The sequence below is a fragment of the Hakea prostrata genome, chromosome 2, assembly GCF_041222555.1.
Source record: "Hakea prostrata isolate BN-2017 chromosome 2, UWA_Hpros_2, whole genome shotgun sequence".
Taxonomy (NCBI): Eukaryota; Viridiplantae; Streptophyta; class Magnoliopsida; order Proteales; family Proteaceae; genus Hakea; species Hakea prostrata.
This window is the reverse complement of record NC_142601.1, coordinates 68,426,691-68,445,565: the sequence shown is the minus strand read 5'-3', so window position 1 is coordinate 68,445,565 and position 18,875 is coordinate 68,426,691. Positions and strand designations below refer to the sequence as shown.

At 38.6% G+C, this 18,875-nt stretch overlaps 1 protein-coding gene across 2 annotated transcripts; it reads right to left on the bottom strand.

The window, feature by feature from the left end:
* Positions 1-4,768: 4,768 nt before the first annotated feature.
* On the bottom strand, positions 4,769-17,620 carry LOC149025996 (E3 ubiquitin-protein ligase DA2L-like). 2 transcript variants are annotated; one of them, XM_089146219.1, is made up of 9 exons: positions 17,260-17,620; positions 16,631-17,108; positions 16,393-16,444; positions 16,255-16,300; positions 15,984-16,065; positions 15,723-15,867; positions 15,515-15,593; positions 10,839-10,905; positions 4,769-5,609 (listed from the first exon to the last, which is right to left on the bottom strand). In XM_089146219.1, the coding sequence occupies exons 2-9, from the start codon at positions 16,820-16,822 to the stop codon at positions 5,034-5,036; spliced, it is 1,239 nt and encodes a 412-aa protein (XP_089002345.1). In that variant the 5' UTR covers positions 16,823-17,108; positions 17,260-17,620; the 3' UTR covers positions 4,769-5,033. The 2 variants fall into 2 exon arrangements, with proteins under 2 accessions (XP_089002345.1, XP_089002346.1); XM_089146220.1 differs by lacking the exon at positions 17,260-17,620 and having other exon boundaries at positions 16,393-16,547; positions 16,631-16,719.
* Positions 17,621-18,875: the final 1,255 nt, after the last annotated feature.

The following is an 18,875-nucleotide window of genomic DNA, read 5'->3' as shown; positions in this document are numbered from 1 at the left end:
ACCAAGAACTTTTTTTTTTTTTAGTTAACAAAGGGCTTTAGTAGTTGTGGTGCGCACAAGCTGGCCGGATAAACCTCATTCCAAAAAAAACAAAATGATTTTATTAAGCCGGGGGATAGGGATATCAATATGTCTTAGCGAGAATCGAACCCACGACCTCTTCACAGAGGTGATTTCAACCACTAGAACAGCTCTGCATTGACTTTTCCTGTTTATTCCTTGGCAGATCAATCAGGTGTTTGATCACCTAGTTTGGAGGGCCCAATTATTTGATGGCATGGTTATTTAACTCATTTTGGCTCCTGAGGGCTGGTGAAGCTTTGTGCCCCTTTTCGAAGCTTTGCCTGACAATTTCATTTACCCAAAAAGATCATTAGATCATTTTAATATAGTAAGGTTTTTCTGTTAGTAAAAGATCAATGTCTCGTAGTATGAAATCAAGAGGTTAAATCCTCTCAAGTTTAAAAGCAAAACCCACTTTATATTTAAGGTAAATGTTCGATTAAAAACATATTATATGTAAATGTTACCTACCACACCAAGGCTGCATCAAGGTGTGCAAAAAAAATAAAAAACATTATTGGATTGCCATACGCATTTAATGCACTCGAGAAAAGCAATTAGAAAAAACAAAAAAAGGCAATCAAAGGCACTAGTCAAGATGAGTGACCAGGCTTTATCCTTGGCAAGTAGGGTAGTATGGCCTAATTCCATTCCTTGACTTCGTGAAGCTTGTATGCAGGGTGCCTTGGGCTCTTGCCCTTCTTTTAATTAAATCTCCGTTTACCCAAAAAAAAAAAAAAAAATAGTGACAAGGTCTCTCATGTCAATTACAGCATGTGGTACTAGTACTTACTACTTAGCACTATATACAGCGCATAGAATAAACACAAATCAACAAAATAAATGCCAAATTAAGTTAGTGCTGGTTATATGAGTCTGGAGATCAACAAAATAAATGTCAAATTAAATTAGGGCTGTTTGGTTATAAGTCTAGAGATTTTCAATTTATGGAGTCATGATTTATAAAAGTAACTACTTGGTTGTGGAATAAAATATGCGGATTCATCCTAAAAAACTATTTGATCGATATGATTTTTGTGATTGTGCAAATATTTAGCGCTTTTATAGTAGCAATAAATCTATGAATTTCACCTCATACCCATAAATCCATAGATTCATGTTTTTAATGTAAAAATATGAATATCTAGATTTCATGAATCTAGAGATTTGCACGACCAAATGGGTATAAATCTCAGATTTATGAATCCAGAAATTTCAAATCTCTAAAATCTCTAGATTCATGTAACCAAACAGGCCCTTAGGGATATTTTGAGTACCACTTCATCAATTACCCCTAAAATTAATGAACCCTTTGGTAGTCAATTTATCAATCATACTTCCTATAAGGAAAAGATACACTAGTGATACTCCTTGTCTTAAGAAATCACAATTAAGTATCATCATAAGTAAGTTAGTTCGCATTTGGTAACGGTCTTTTCTTAGAATGATGTTCTTTTTAAGAATTGTTTTCTAACGCTTTGATTAAATAACAATGGTCTGAGCACAATTTTGACTGTTTGATAAAAATTGTATTGATAACACTCAAAAATTGTTTTCTAGATTTTTTCCCCTAACTTTTATGAAGGAGTTAGAAGTTGTGTGTAAATGAAATTTGGGTCAAGTATCCTTTTTGTACAAAGAAACAATTCAAAGTTGTTTTACAAAAAGCCTTCTTAGACATGAAAATTAAACCGGTTCACTTCCTAAAAACGATAAATAAAACCATTTTACTAAATGCTTTCTTGAGTTTTTCGGTGTTCTGAGAATGAAACGCTAAAAGCTGTTTCTTAGCCCGTTACCAATACTTTTAAATTTTTCAAAAAGATAAGAATAACATTGAACAAAAAAACCCTATGCTTGACTTGTTTTCATCTTCCTCAATTGTTTGCAACCACTCTCCTTCCATTTTCACATATTCATAAATTCTAATCTCCCATGAATATTTCTTTTTCAATTAGCCTTTCTTCCATCTTCTTCCTCATAATGTGATGGCAGTACTGGAAACGATCTAATCAAACTTGAGATTGAAAGTGTTAACAATCGGGGGAATGATTGGATAACTCAAGTAGTGCTGCTGAGAATTTATCAATAACTCATCATTTAATTAAATTTTTTTTTTTTTTTTAAAATTTCAGTTCTACCATTGGATTACGCCCTAATATTAGTGCCACCCTCAAATTATCAAATTTATACGTCAAATCTCCTATTATTAACACAATGAATTTCAATTATTTTATAGTTATTAATTTATAATATTACTTCAACATCTTAAATTTCAAAACGTTACCCATGAGATAGCCTGAGACTTTTTCCCCCTTAAAAGGAGAACAAGAACTTTATAACCATATAAAAGGTTCTCAGTTACACTAGGCCTCCACCTTCTTGTTTGTTTTGGCCAAAAAAAGGCCTTCACCTTTAGTGTACAATCAAGGTGACAAGAGATAAAGCCATAAAGGACCCCTTCTTGCGTGGCAGGCCTGGAATTTTCTTTTTTTACCACATATTCTAGGGATTGACAACAACTTTGACAACTTGTAGAGAGCACTTGCCACGTGGCAAATTTAGCGCCATGCGAAATAGTGAGTATCTATTTCACAGAGTTCAAACCCTAAAAACAACCCCAGATGACCAGATGGGCGTGGGTCCAATGCCGGCCCGCAACAGGAAACATAGATCCGGTCAGGACGAACCGGTCTATTTCTGTCCCTTCCGCTCCTTCTTCCACTGCTCCGTCTGCTCCTCACTGTCATTTTCTTCTTCATCTCTGTCTCTAACACTGCTTCTGCTGCTTTACGCCTTCAAGCTTCTCCTTCAACATGCACATCTTACTCTTTCTCTCTTGAAGCTCTTCTCCGCATTTAGCCAACTCCAAGGCTGCAACGCAAGGCAGTTTCTTCTTCCTTCCTTCCTTGTCTAGAGCAGAGGCCGGCCCCGTCCTTCTCCTGCTTCTTTGCCCTTCCATTTTCTTTGTTTGAGTCGTAACATGGTCTTTTTTTTTCAGTCACCATTTTTGTTGGGTCGTCCTTGGGGTCCGGCGTAGCATTAGTTTCAACTGGGTCTTCGAAGACGTCGTTGAACTCACCTGGGCTGCTGAGGTTTTTCTCATTTTGAAGTGGTGATCATCAACTTCCTGGGGAGAAAAAGGTTGTGGCCGAGTCTTCATCCTTACGGATCTCCCGAACGATTTATTTCTGCACTTTCTTTCAACCTCCACTTGAGCTTCTTGTGTGGCAGCTTCCGCTTAAGCTCCTCCTCCTTAGCTTGACCCAGTTGAGATTTTAAGTAAGCAATACGGGTTCCAAGCTTCTTCTACTGCAACACGTCAAGCTGAGAGCTTCGCGGGGATCGTCGGTCTGCAACTCCAACATTCGGGCTCCAATCACCTCTGGGTTGTTGATGATTTGATGGTGATTCTCAAAGCCTTCAAACTTAGAAGATCTCGAAATTCGCACTGGCACTGTTGGAGTGGACACCTCACCCCGGAGAGATTGCCTCTAGGGCAACTCTGACCCTCCATGGATGAAGCGAGTCACATTAAATAACCAGCTATTTCCAAGTTTCAAAAATTAAAAAGAAAGAAAACATATTCTGATTCTTTGCCAAATTTTAAAGTCCCTGTTTTTTAATTTGACCCGAAAAAACATTTAAAGTACTTTGAATCGGAATCTCTCGTAAGGTTCATGCATCTATACAAAGAAAGATCTCAATCTACAGTTTTTCATCAGAACCAGATACGGTAGGTATCTGTTCCCTTGCGTTTTGTTACTTTGAATAGTGAAACCCAACAATCCATTAACAATTTCCTTTTGGGTAAAGAAAGAAGAAATCTCACCGTCTTCTGGAACATGGTTTGTCGTTTCCCTTGAAAAAGCAAGATGGATTGATGAGTAACAAAAGAATGAAAATCAGCCAGAAGAAGGAAAGAAGGAATTCCCACATTATTGTATATTTGAAAGACAAAAAAAGTACAGAAGAGTCGTAGTTTGAGACGAAAAAGTTGTACTTACAGCAGGTCCACTGCTCTCAAGCAAAATCCATCAAGCCTTGATCGTGGCACATTTTCCTGCCTAAGCTCTAGAAAGTTTTAAAAGACGAAGCAGAGATCAGAATGGTCAGACTCCGAACTCTGCAAAAAGCGTAGAATCAGAGAATAACGACAACATGGTAAATAATTTAGAATATATTACAGTGCATGTGATATGATTATTGACCAAACACAAGAAATAACCAAAATTTGCAGAGGTACAGGCTTTCAATCTGCCTTTAAAAAAACGTGGGCAAAATTTTTTTTTAGAGCCTTTGGAGTAAAATGAACGCTTGATCATCAAATGAAGATCCATAGTCTCGAGTCTCTCGACTGTTTGGCTCGGTTGGATTTCTCGATTCACACGATATCAGGGATGGTTTCCTGTGGTGTTATTGCAGGAACTAAACCTACCATCCAATCAAATTGCCTTCTTAGTTAAAATGAGAAGACCTGCAAATCATTTTGAAAGACACCAACACTAGAATTCGATCTTTTTCATCGTACTTTAAAGTTGGTGATCATTAAAAGTAAGTTCCTTTCAATTGTTGCTTGTGGCGGACCAAGTATCCAACTTGGAGTCCAGTCGCAATGAGAGTTGACCTTGAAGAGAATCTCGAATTTTACTCAGCTATATATTCTGGTGAACACAGATTCTCTGATTCAAGCGCACAAGAAAACTGTCAGAAAACTATCATTCAAGACAAACCTTCCATCTTTACATCTATATACGTGTTAACAAGAACAGGATGAAAAAGATCTTGCCGAGCAAGCGAGATCAAATGAATGGTAACTTGAGCTAAAGCAATTTGACACCTAGAGCACTTGATCTTGCTCAAGCCCCTACCAGAATGGGGAGAAATTGAAAGGGCAATAACAGAGTACTGAGAAAGAGAGGGGGGGGGGGGGGGGGGGGAACAAAGCCACCAATGGGTAGCTTCAACAGCTAAAACCAGGCCACTCCTGGAGCACTAGTTCTTGCTCGAGCTTCTGCTAGTGAAACAGCCATTGCCAGCATCATCTGCTCATCAAAACTCTCAGGCATCACAGCCCCTGTCATGTTAGGCTGAAACTGGTCATCCATACCATCCTGCAGAGATGATCCACCTCCCCCTGCATCCACTGTGGCTTCAGAGCCTGCGTAGCTGGTCCCTGCCTCAGCAACCTCTGACCCATGATCCATCCCCCAATCTCCCTCTTCCCTTGACACTGCCCTTCCACTGTCTGGTGAGACATCAATCCAGGTATTTGAAGGGCAATTATCTGCCATCCTCTCTGTCCCACTCGATGACATTCCAGAACCTGTGAGCATGCCAGATGCTCTCGAATTTCCAAGATCATTAACATTGCCTTCCATATGTTGACGCTCAGCAAGAGCAGCAATTGCACAAGCAAGACCACCAGATGGAGAAGATGCTTCAGCCATTGGAACCACAGGGGGAGAATTATAATGATCTTCGGTGACAGACTGCTCTGTGAGTGCATCAGCAATATGAGTTGGATGTCTCTGAGCATCATTCACCTGCACAATATTTTTCCTTTATGTGAGATTGGATTATGCAGGATTTTTATTTTTTTATTACTATTTTTTTTTTTGGGGGGGGGGGGGCCTGAGAGAGATTATAAAATAATTTACAGATAATTTGGTCAGGAAACACCACTAATTTGTAAAGTTGGTTCTAGTGTGCAACTAATACTAGTTTGCAATTAAGTTTTCCAAACATTGGCCCCTAGAAGTCCTTATATCCTGAATATTGTCTCTCACTTTTCAAAAACAGATGTGAAGTTCAACTGACATTACCCAATCTTCATCTTCTTAAAAGACATGAAGTTGAGACCTGGATGTCCAGGAGATACCTTCATCCTAGGGCCAATTGCATCCACTTAAAGAAGGAGATTTTCTAGTAGGGCAGCAGCAGATGAATTATCCAAGACTCTGCTTGATAGACCTCATTGACGTATCCAGTCATATCCTACATACCCCCCAAGTCCCTTGTCATCATACAGCTTCATTATCAATATGATGAAGCTGAAACAGTCACAGTTAAGATTCTTCACTGGAACTCCTGGATTTGAACCGAAAAACATACAGTAATTTTGAACATCTCAAATACAACAGATGGGATCCAAGCCATTTATGTACCAAACTTGCCTTTTCCTTTCTGGTAATAAAATAGGCACTGGAATTATCAAGGTTTACAGTCATTAGCACCAAATTTTCACATAGAACTATACAAGAGCTTCTCAAAATTAACAACATGCCAATGTTGCCAAGAAAATTGACATACATAAACATTTAGAAATTTTGGGTAAATCACTGACAAGTTGCAACCAGTCAACCACCAAAGCCCTATTAGCCCGAAAAGGGATACAATGGTTGCTTTGAATCAACGGATAGCATATAACAATGACAAGCTACACCATAAACATATAAAAAGGAAAACCGGGGGGGGGGGGGACGGGACACAACATTAGCAAACCTGCAGTGGTCAATTCCAAACCTTTTATATATATAAAAGGAAGGATGGAAGGAAGGGGGGGGGGGATGGGAGAAAAGGGGACATGAGATTAGCAAACCTGCAGTAGTCAATTCCAAACTGACACTCCTTCAGGTTTAACAGACTGGTTATGGCTTTTGGATCCTATTCTGGCACATCCATATGTGATGTGCTCGGAAAATTGGTGTCTGGTGCTATGATTTCTTCACTTATGACGGGACGAAACCTCAAGAGATGGACCACTAAATCTAAATCCCTGGACTTGATTTGGAAAGTCATTTCTTTGATGTCTCCGCTAGACTTTAGATGCTCCCCCAACCGTCAGTTTTGGATACCCCAAGGAACAGGCCCTTGTTGTCAACTAGTTGGTTGTAGCTCCTCTTTCCCCCAATGCCCCCTCTTTGTACATTCTCTCTTTCCCCTTTGGTAATGACACTCTTCATTCATCCAAAATAATTTGAACAAAAAAGCTGAACAATAAATACAAACTTTTGGCATCTAAATGCCCAACGCATGCATGGATTTAGACAAATATCAAACAAAATAAACAAAGTCAAGAGCTCCAGATAGCTAACACTAGCATAGCACTCATAGCTGCAAAAACATTTTTCTGCAGGACCCGACTCCTGCACGAGGTAATCAGTCATGTGCACAATGCCCAAATAGTTTGCTGAGATGTCACCTGGGAAATATTCTTGATTACAATGTAACTGTACTTTTTGAATCACAGAGGGAAGAATTTTCATCATTCAAAAGGAACCTGCTCCATTGGAGCTTGCAAGCTCGCCATCTCCATGTAAATAGTGCAGGAGGGGATGCATCCAAAGATAGATTCCAAAAATAATTCTCAATAGAACAACTGAAACACCAACAAACTGAACTATTGAGACAGACCAAATGGTTAGGCTTGCTCCACTGAGACCAAGTGGAAAGCCTCATTGCAAAAGCAGGGTTAAGGCCTGCAGCCCTGCATACATTATGACCCTCTTCTTAGCCATGGAGAAGTAAAAAATGGATTCAAAGGCAAGAAAGGGTGGCATTGGTAGGGAACAATGGAGTTATCCTTCACAGAGTTTCCCTGATTGATCCACTGCCTTCAATTCTTTTCTTTCTTTTTTTTTTTTTTTTTTTTGGGGGGGGGGGGGGGCATATTTAGGAGGCTTCCCAACACATGACCCACTCAACTCACCAAGACAATCGACGTGGAGAAGCCATAATCATGTACGGTGGGTTGGCAACAAGATCCTATGACAGAAAATAGAGAAATGAAGCTTAACAGAATCATGAAGTAAACAATGTCTTGTTTCATTAAAAACAATTAAGAGTGTTAACTGGGAGAAAGCAGAAAATACTGAAGAAAATCAAGCTAGACCCCAGAAAAACATTGCTGCAAGTTAAACGGAGGTCAACCCTTCAATTCATAAAATGGGCCCATTAGTTCTGGTATATATTTTGTGGACCAAGCTAAAGAAGAAAGCAGAGTCGGACAACAGAAGCTAAATAACATTAGCCCCTGTGCTACAGAAGCTAGAAGAAGGATGCAGAGTGGGACCCCTACAGCAACTCTGCATAGGTGCACAAAGGGACTATCTTAGAATGAGATTCAACACAACATGGGCATCATACTACATAACACAAGCTGTGATGGAAAAGAGAAGGCTAGGCTGCACAGCAAAAAGTCTGGCAGCTAATTTCCAAGGGTCCAGCAACCTTGCATTTTAGGGTCCTTGGTTCATTTGGAATGATAAAATCGCAGTCTAGTCAAATCAAACAAGATGTTCCAATTCCCCCAGCTTTGACAAGGTATTTAATAAGTTCTGCACTCATCTCTCATCCATCTGAATGAAATGGGTACATTCCATCTAGGGCAAGAAGCACCAGCTACAGATTTAAGGTGAGTCCATCTTTTGATCAGCTTGAGATGTAACCAGGGCCCCCCCCCCCCCGGAAAAAAAAAAAGGAGGAAGAAGGGGGGGGGCCCAAAATCCAGACCCAACAAGGCATTCAAGGTTGGCTGAATACCCCAGGGGTATTTTGGTAATTTTTCAAACCAACTTTTGGGGCTGAATATGGGTTTTGATAGAATCCTCTCGATCCAAGGGTCAGGATCTCTCTTTATTTTTTTTGTTTTGAGTCAGTAGTTTTAAGAATTACACTCCATTTAAATTAGTGTTTTGAATTGTTAGGATAGGGTTCCTTAGTTTTAAGAAACCTTATCTTAAAGTAATTCTATTTTAGTTAAGTCCTAGTTTGATTTAAAAATTGTTTGTTGAGTCACAAATAAGTGTCTGTAAGAGATTCCAATCTAAGGGTTGGGATTTCGTAGTAATTTGATTCCTTTTTTAAAAGTGCTCATAGAGTCCAGTTTTAAGTTGTGATTCGATCTCATCTGTAATGACCTAATGGGATCTCAATTTAAGTCAAAGTCCTTAGTTTAGGCTATAAATAGCTTCTTTCTGCATTGTAATTCTCAGAATTGATGATTAATGAATTGATTGAGTTTGAAGAAAGAAATGGTATAGTCGTGGGATCCCTAGGAGGGTGACCTGCAGCTGGATTTGAGCTTTGTTTATGTAATTTTCACTTCTACTTCCAACAATCAAGCATCATTTACAGCCTTCCTTTCTCAGCATACAAAATTACAGCCCCTATCCCAAACCCTGGAAGCCACTCCACATCTCCTCCTCCTTCCCACGTTTTCAGATCCCACCCCAACTAGGACTCCCTCATTCCAGCCCCCAAAATACACCATTATACCCTCTATAGGATCACCCAAGCCTGCTGAACAAAGATCTAATCTCAGTTTCACCATAACAGCCCTAGTTTTGGAGTTGAAAATTTTCTGCACTTCACCTTCCTCGCGGAGAAGTTGCAGAATTTTGAATTTTTCAGAAATTTCTAAAACTTACCAAACTCTCTCCCCACCTTCCAAAATTCTGTCCTACCTTACAGATTACCCTTAACAGCACCCAAAACCTAGAGAACCAGCAGCCTATCCCCCTTTGAACCCTAGCCGAAACCTCAAGAAACCCTAGTTTACCCTAAAAACCCTAAATTAGTGCTGGCTCCTTAAACAGAAGATCCTGAAAATCTAACCCAAAATTTTGGGGTTACATCAGCTTGTCTCAACTTTGCCCTTCTCATTTCCCTTTAGATCATCCCAACTGAAAGTTCCTTAAGACATCACTTAACTTCTTAAATATGTAATGGTGGGCATGATTACTTCAACCAAATGCTCTTTGAAACTCCTTATCAAAGAGAGTTGAGAATGGCAAATCCAGCCTACCAAAAAATTCATAGTTCATAGAATCCATCCCCCAATATATAAATACAAAAACTAAGTGAACTGAAGAAGAAAAACTAAATCCTTCTGCTTCTAGGAAAAATATTCTGGTGAAATAGATTGTTGGCTTGAAAATCTAATCTTTGAAGCCCATACAAACACCACAGGTGACATTAGCTGTTGACAATATCGCATCGGTGGTATTGTTATTTGATAGAATTGGAAGAAACAATAGCTCACTTGCAGCAAGCCTTGCAAGTTTGGTAAGCTTTGCTGCCAGAGAAGTAAAAATAAACAGCAAGTCTATAAAATCATGGATTCCACCAGTGGGAATATGTTTTTCATGATAAGCAAAACCATGAAAAGAAGTGACCAGGTTTAACAAGATCTTAATTTTTAACCAGGACTTCAAAACAAAAAGCACCATATCTATTCATTTATCTTCATGTCGTAGCCAAATCTCAAAATAATGTATAAACCGAGAATGTCCAATTGAAAGACAAATTCCTGGTGATCAAGACCCAAAAATTCACGATCACCCTGACAATCCATAAGTAATGTATAAGCTAGCACCTGTGTACTTGAAGGTTCAACAGAAATAAAACCATCAGCTGATCTTTATTACATCACTTCTCATGAAAACAAGGCCTATAAACAGGCAGAGTTTGTGAAAAGAATGATAAGATTCACCATCCTAAATGGATTTGCATCATAGAATTGGAACAGCAATTCTGAATGACTTGGGAGCTACAAATCAATGTTTAATCCCTCTCAATAAACCTAGCATTGAACCCTAAGAATGGAACAAAACTTTTACTCAGAGGATTATTCCATGAAATTACAGCAAAGAATGAGATTCCACAAAGTTTCAAGAAAAAAAACATTGCACGTGTTTATGTAGATGAAATAGATCATAACAGGTTCTAAATTTGAAAACTATGTATGCAACATTAGTTATCCTGAACATCACCTGAATGGAAAGCCAGATTGCTTCCATGAGCATTATATCCTCCAGATCCAGGTCAAATGCATCTTCCCTGAAATTTGTGCCCAATAAAAAATAACCGCCACAAGAATCAAAATAATTAATTACTCAAACAAATCTATTGAATAAAATGAAGCAAAATGGCATCACAGGTAAAAGGTGGTTTTCCAACAATACTACAATACTAACTAGAAATCCATATCACCAAATACTCATTACTATAGTCTTTACTCACTTATCCTGTTTCAAGTTCTTTACAAGGTGACCTAGTGCTTCCCATATATCTATAAAAACACTGAATCAGGAACTGAACTCCCAGAATGCTTATAACACTACTTGAAAATCTTGAGACATGAAAACAAGAATTCATTAAATAGCCACTTAAACAAGAGAATAATTGCAGGTCATGTATAAAACAGCCAATTTAACAAGAGAAGTTTTGCAGCTGATATATAAACAACTACTTTAACAAGAGAACAATTAGAGGTATTGTGCATTAGGAAATTGTAATTTGAAAAGAAGCTCTTAAGCCTATCATTCCATAAACCAAATGAGAAGCATCATAATCAAAAGTTCTAGAAAATAAATGTCCTTCAACGCCAGGCTGATGTTATCAACCTCCAGTAAAACAAAAGTATATGGCAGTTCTCTGTTGAGTTCCATGAAGATCACCAGATTTCTAGAATATTAGATGCAGTATGGTTTATGAAGTAAACAGACAGGGGTTTCATAATTGCATGGACAAATAATTCATGGAAGAGAGATATAACTGTGAAGGCATTAACATTTTCTAGCGTGCTGAACCCTTGCAAGCCTTTCATTTTACTTCCTTCCAAATTAAAATTAAGAAGGTGATGAGGAGGGACATCAGTCAAGGATTTAGGCAGCCAGTACCCCCATATTAAGGCTAAAGGACCAGCATTAAGTTTAGTTCATTTCGTTACTTTCTTTTTGTACTTTTAATTTGGGGTAAGAACCATTATGTACTAATACTGAAAGGGAGTTATTAGGGAGTTAATACAAAAGAAGTAATTACTGGAAAAATAGTAGGAAATTATCATGGATAGATAACCAGCATTACATGTAGATGAACCCTCGAAAGCCTTTCATTTACTTCATTCCCAAATTGACAAGTTGATAAGGACATAACTCAAGGATTTATGCAGCCACAAGGTCACTTCATTATGGCTAGATGACCAGCATTATTTTTATTATTTTGTTGTACTTCTATTTGGGGCCAGAAGTATTATGTAATAATGTTGTAAGGAAGTTACTGCAGGAGAAACAGTAACAAAAAAAATTGTAATTTCTTTCATTTTCATTTTGGGTTTAAAATAACTGCAATTGGAGATTGTAGATGAGAAAAGAATAAATGAAAGCATGAACGGAAACCAAGATCATCGAATCCAAGATGATATTCTTTCTTACATATCTTTTTCTTCTTCTTCTTCTTCTTCTTCTTCTTCTTCTTCTTCTTCTTCTATACAATCCTCTCTCTTAAACTCTGTACCTACAGCAAACAATCCATGTTTCATCCCCCAAATCCATTTGTTGTTAATTCGATCATATTTCTCCAAACCTCAATTCATTTCCTAAAAGCATTCCATTTGTTCCTTCAACTACAGCAGCCCATGAACCCTTAGAAATCATACATCTCGCTACAATACCACTGATTTATAGTTTGATGTGGTTCTCCAAACTTGTCCCATGTCAAATTTGATATCAGAGTTAGGTAAGTACAGCTCGTGCATGGATCATCAAGGACGAGCTTCAGTACCTTAAACCTGATTTACTGAAGAGATACTAGTGCCTATTTTCACCAAAGATGAATCCTTCTCACCTGGAGATAATTGACGAGGACAACTCTCACAAATTTATGCAGCCAAATGTCATTTCATTATTGCTAGATGACCTGCATTATGTGTAGTTCTTTAATTATTTTGTCATATTTTTGTTTGGGGCTTAAATTCTTGTGTACTTACATCACCAATGGATTCATCACTGAAGTAGTCATTATTATGTGATCATTACTGCCGGAGAAATAGTATTAGGAATTTATTTCCTACTCAGTTTTTGGGTTTAAAAAGACTGTAGTTGGAAGACGAAAAGACAATCAAGGAATGGATGAATACAAGTATTTGAATCAATGAAATCATGAGTGATCCCTATACAAGTTTTGGGGTGAATCCAAAATGGTGTGAAGCCAAGTGAAGTGAACCCAATACGAAGCAAAGCCAGGATGATACTCTTATATGCACAAGAAACCATCCCAGCTTGATGACCCAGATCCACTGTTACTTATCCCATGAGACATCTTGCAAACTCCATTTCATTTTCTAAGAGTATTCAATATCCTCTTTCAACTACAGCAGCTCGTAAACACCAATAAATCATACTCGTGGCTTCAGTAGGACTGGTTTGTAGTTAAATGTGGATTCCCAAACCTGCCCTACATCACCAGAGACCACAGTAAGGCAAAATTCTATAGTGCTCTTGATATACTCCCAGAATTAGGGTTCACTTTAGGGCCTTGTATGCAAGTTGCATCAGCCTACATCCCCAAAGCTATCCTTCTCTCTTCTTTCATCTCTAATGGCGCTTGGTCCCCCTCCCCCCACCCTAGCCTCACACAAGTTTGGAACTCCCTCCCTCCCCTCTCATCCGCTGCTTCAGATACCCCCATCTGGTTCCCGTCCCATACCAATACCTTCACCACCGCCTTTTCCTAGAACCTCCTTAGATCCACCTCCCCCCAACCCTTGGGCCCCTCTAGTTTGGTTCAAAGGCCACATCCCCCGCCATTCCCTCACCTTTTGGAGATCCCTCAACCTAGTCCTCCCCACCCAATCCTTCCTCATCAGTCTCCACATCCCTGCCAATCCAAGTTATACCCTCTGTTGGAACGGTGTTGAAGACTTTGACCACCTTTTTTTCTCTTGCCCATTCTCTAGAATCTATCTAGAGTTTAGCCCTTGTTTCTATTTGGCCTAGATTGAGACGTGCTTATGGTTTTGCTAGAGATTGGAATTGGGTTTTGAAAACTTTCTTTGGCTCCTCGGTTTGCGACATAGTGGGTAAGCTAGTCTTCCTTGCTACTGTTCATCACTTGTGGTGGGAACGCAACATGAGAAGATGGACCTCCAAATCTAGAACCCGAATCTTGATTTGGAATGCCATCTATTTTGATGTTTTTTCTAGGATATCTTCTATTCCCCACCCCCAGGTTTTTTACTCTCCAAGGAATAGGTTGATTGTTAGTTCTTGGAATCTTAGATCCTCACTTTAGTCGCTCCCTTAACTGTTTGCTTTGCCCCCCCCCCCTCTTTTTCTTCCCTCTTTGTATTTCTCTTTGTATCCGGTTCTTTGGTAGGTTTAGGGTTTTGCCTAGGGTTAGAAGTGGGTCTAGGGTTTGCTGTCTTGGTAGTTTAAGGTTTGCTAAAAGGGGTTTCTTAAAGGTTAAGGCAGATCTGGAAAGTTGGGACTGAAGTAGAAAGGTTTTAGAAAAATCTGGAAAATCAGATTTTCTGCAACTTTTCTACGGTCGTCTGCTTAAAGACGTTGCTTTCTTGCTTTCTTGTTGTTTAATACAATTATTTATTCATATAAAAAATAAAAAAGAGACTTACTTAAACACTAAGACTCCAAATTGAAAATTTAAAATCAGACTTCGAATCTGACCTAAACTACTTGAACTAGGGGCTGCAATTGAACAAATTTCCCCTAGATCAGAATCACCCCCCCCCCCTTGATTTCCCCTAGTTTATAACTTTAGTCATGATCGGGCAGACAATGAGGTGGTGATACTTGTCGATAAAGAATTCCTCAAAGTGATTGTTTTAAGTACCTAGGTTCAATCATAAATAAAAGAGGTGATATAGAGGATGATGTTTCCCAAAGAATTAAAATAGGGTGGATGGAGTGGAGAGGTGCGTTCGAGGTCTTGTGTGATCGGTGTATTCCATTAAAGCTTCAAGGAAAATTTTATAGGACCGTTGTTTGACCAGCTCTGACATACGGTGTAAAGTGTTGGACTGTTAAAAAGAATAATATAGATAAATTCAGTGTAGCAGAAATGAGGATGCTAAGATGGATGAGTGGAAAAATTAGGAAGGACAAGATAAGGAATTATCATATTAGAGTTGGTTTGGGAGATGCTCCCATAATTGATAAGCTTCGAGAAAGTCGTTTGAGGAGGCATGATCACGTTCGACGGAGACCTATAAATGCCCCTGTGTGGAGAAGTGATATAATCCATATTAAAGGGACTAAGTGAGCTAGGGGTAGACCTAAGATAACCTTAAGAGATGTGGCGAGAAAGGATATGCATAGCTTAGGCCTTGTGTCTAGCATGGCCTCAAACAGAATTGATTGGAAAGCAAGAATCAATGTAGCCAATCCCATTTAGTTGGGACAAGGCTTATTGTTGTTGTGATGTTAATTTTCATAAAGTTGAAATGCATGTGATAAAAGTATTGATCTGAGAATAATAATGGAGTTAATAGTGTTGCAGATCAGTGACTCTTGCTGTTGCTAATATGCTTTTGTCAGTTGCTATAATTCTAGCAAAATAATTAGAATGCTGAATTCTGCACAACAGAAACATAGGAAATCCAATGAAAGAAATTGCAGAACGACAGACTGAGCAAGAACAAGTTATCTACCTGTTCGGCCTAGAACGTGAAGATTGCATAAATGAAGGCACAACATGTGAATCCTGAGGACACATCTCATCACCTTCCACTGGGAAATGAAACGTCGGCAATGTGGGGCATAAGACAAGTTATAGCACCATTAACTAAAGCTTCTCGTAAATGTGATATTAACAACCAGAAATAAAATGAATACAGAAAAACCTGATAGTGAACTGACCCAATGCATCCCGATATTCAATGTCTGCTGGTGTGATAACCTGGCTGGAAGGACTTGTCTCTTGTCTTCTTTGCATTCTCTCTTCTTCCTCTTGAAGCTCCTGCTGCCTCATCCTTATTTTTGCTTCTATAACCCGCTGCTCTTCCTGAGATAAAGCAGTATAAAGCTTTACAATCCACATTGGCAATGAAAACTTCAAAAGCTCCACAAAGTTTTTTTTTTTTTTTTTTTTTAATTTTAAATCCATCAAAACTTCCTTACAATTTGCTCCATGCCTTTTTCTTCTTTTGACCTCATGCCACGGTACTCCACAGCATAATTAGAGGTTTTGCAAAAGGGGCATCTTCACAAGGTTAAGTATTACAAGAAAATTATCACTAAGATTATAAAACAAATAACACGGAATTAGATATGGAATATGTGGGAACCATCAAACACGAAAGTAGACATAAAATATGTGGCAACATCAGCGACAAAAACATGAACAGCTGAACCTCCAGAAATGATTGAAATTCAACAGGCAAAAGGATACTGTGTTGGACGAGTTGAATGAGGAGGCTTCATCTGCAGAAAGCACTCTGGCGATGAACAAACCATTAAGACTTAATTCACGTTTCAATCAATATGTACGAAGCATTAGGAAACCTAGAGCTAGATTAGGATGGCATACCTGTACAAATGCCTTTCATGCAGCATCTCGAGCGATTCAGACTCGGGTAATACTAAAAGAAGACAAGTACGATCAAAATGGTTTCATTAGAGTGGTTTCACTATAGTAAAAAACCACAAGAATTCCGAATTGCAGACCAGCATCCGATAGAAGGCCTGCAATGATTCTTTTGTGAAATGCTGAATAGACTAGAACTGCACGGAAAATTGGGGAAAAAAGGACAAATGAATTTACTAACCAAAAGACATATGGGACATTCTTCTAGATCGGAGGCGCACTCTTCGTCCCCGGGGTAACATGGAGCCAACTTGGAGTCGAGAATGAGTTTCTTCAGCTTCTTATGATCGACATCCTTGTGCTGATACAATCCCTGTGGCCTTGTATATTTCTCATCGACCACCTGCCGTCTCTTAACAAACTTATTTCCCATTAAGAAAGAATGACCAAAAACACCTCTTTTCAGCCTTTCTCGTTACGCTTCCTGACCAAATTAACGACCATACCAACAGCTATGAACTACTTCCCGAAACACTTCAACACAGTCCACTTAGAATTATAAATTCCATTCATTTCGAACACGCTAAGGCACCAACCAACGAACTCAGTCGGACAGTCTCAAAACCAAACCCTAACGCTCAAAAAACTACCTAATCCACAAAAATCCAGTCTTGAGTTCTCATTAATCGAAAACCACTACAGCAACACCTCATCATACCCTGCAAGTCACCAAAGACCGCACCAAATGAACTCAACGGACATAAAGCCTCAATTCCCTCTCAAGAAGACGAAAAATCAATTGAAGAAAAAAAAAGTAGAGCTAAACATGGAATCAATCACATAAATCAAAGATTGAGCAACAAAACGAACCGAATTCCTCGTAGAGGTCCTTGAATTATAAGAGAAACCGTTGCCATTTGAAGACTCTGATTCGAGAGAAGCGAAGCCAGCGATGATTTCGATAGAAAATTTCTTCACCCGAGAGAGAATTCAGAAAGTACTGGTGATCGAGAAGATTTGCCAACAGGAACAGGTACAAGATCAGAAGTCTCTGAAGAAACAATAGTAGATGACCTCTGACCTCTTGCTCTATTACTAAAAAATTCTCTCACTTCTCAATTGCCGATTCTTTGGCTTTCTTTACGGTTTCTGTACTCTCTTCGGCGAGACACGAGAGCTAGACTTTAAAAAAGACATTTAAAGAAAAGGCAGGAATAGCTGAAAAGAAGATGGCAGCAGACATAGAACAGTACGAAATGGTAGAGTAGTAGACCGGGTAAGAATCAGAGCCACTTAAATTACGAAATAGGGTCTCCGACTTCCACTCAATTACTAGAATACCCTACTTTACACAATAAAAAATAATTAAATCTGATGACGCGTAAATATGTCGGTCCACGTGGATTATAGAGAAGTCAGGTGGTGGACCATGGTTGTACGTGCAAAACCTTGGGAAATACACGTTTTACGATAAAGCGTAACCGTATCGTCAACCATCACCAGTCAAATGACCCAAGTACCCTTATGAAGCGTATACGTCTTTACACTTATCTCCTTCGTAATGATTGAAGGCGTGGGCCCTATCGAAAGGGACAAAAAAGTCAACTAAGGTATTGTGGTCTCCGGGCTTGGTAGCGTAAACGTCAGGGGTTGGGCTGGACTTTGGTTTTTCTGGGTTTCGTACACGAATGTCACTAGGCCCAATAGTATCAGGAGGAGATTTTTTTTTGTAAATTGTATATAGGGGAGAGGGTAACTATAGTCTATAAGGAATGAATCCCCAACTCCAGGGAGATTTGAACTTAAATATTTACCAATTAGACCAATGAGATCATACAAATGATGGACCAATGAGATCACACAAATGAGCATTTATAGATTTGAGAAGGGTGATATTTTACCTACTAACTGCTTTATTAGAGTCTAGAGATTAATCCATGAAGTAGATGATCTGATCTCTAATTTAAGGGTGTTATTAGGGTGAGCTTACCTATTCAACTGATAAAAAGTCTAAGGAATGAGATTAGTTTGAATTGGCTAGAACATATGTATAGGACATATCTTTTCAACAACTTTTTTTTCCTTTTTTTCTTTATGGGTTTCTTCTAAGAAATGTCTCTAGATGTTTACCCCAAAAAAAAAGTCTACATGTTGACGTGATGGTCGAAAAAAAAATTAAAAAAAAATATCTATCTCCTTCATTTCATGTGGAATCGTCGGATGGAAATGACTTTAATCCTATTAATGAAATTCTATAATGTTTTGAAGGGTCCACATTCCGTGGAGGTTCTTGATTTGACCACACAGCCACACGTCTTATGTAGAGACCTAATCCAAAGTTTGATAACAACGACATAACACTAAATATTTGATAATAAAAAATACGTCCAAACAAGTAAGAAATAAATCAAAATCCTTAAAAAAAAAGTTTCACGTATATGTTAAACAACAACATTTATGAATATCGTAAAGACAGCTTTAAATTT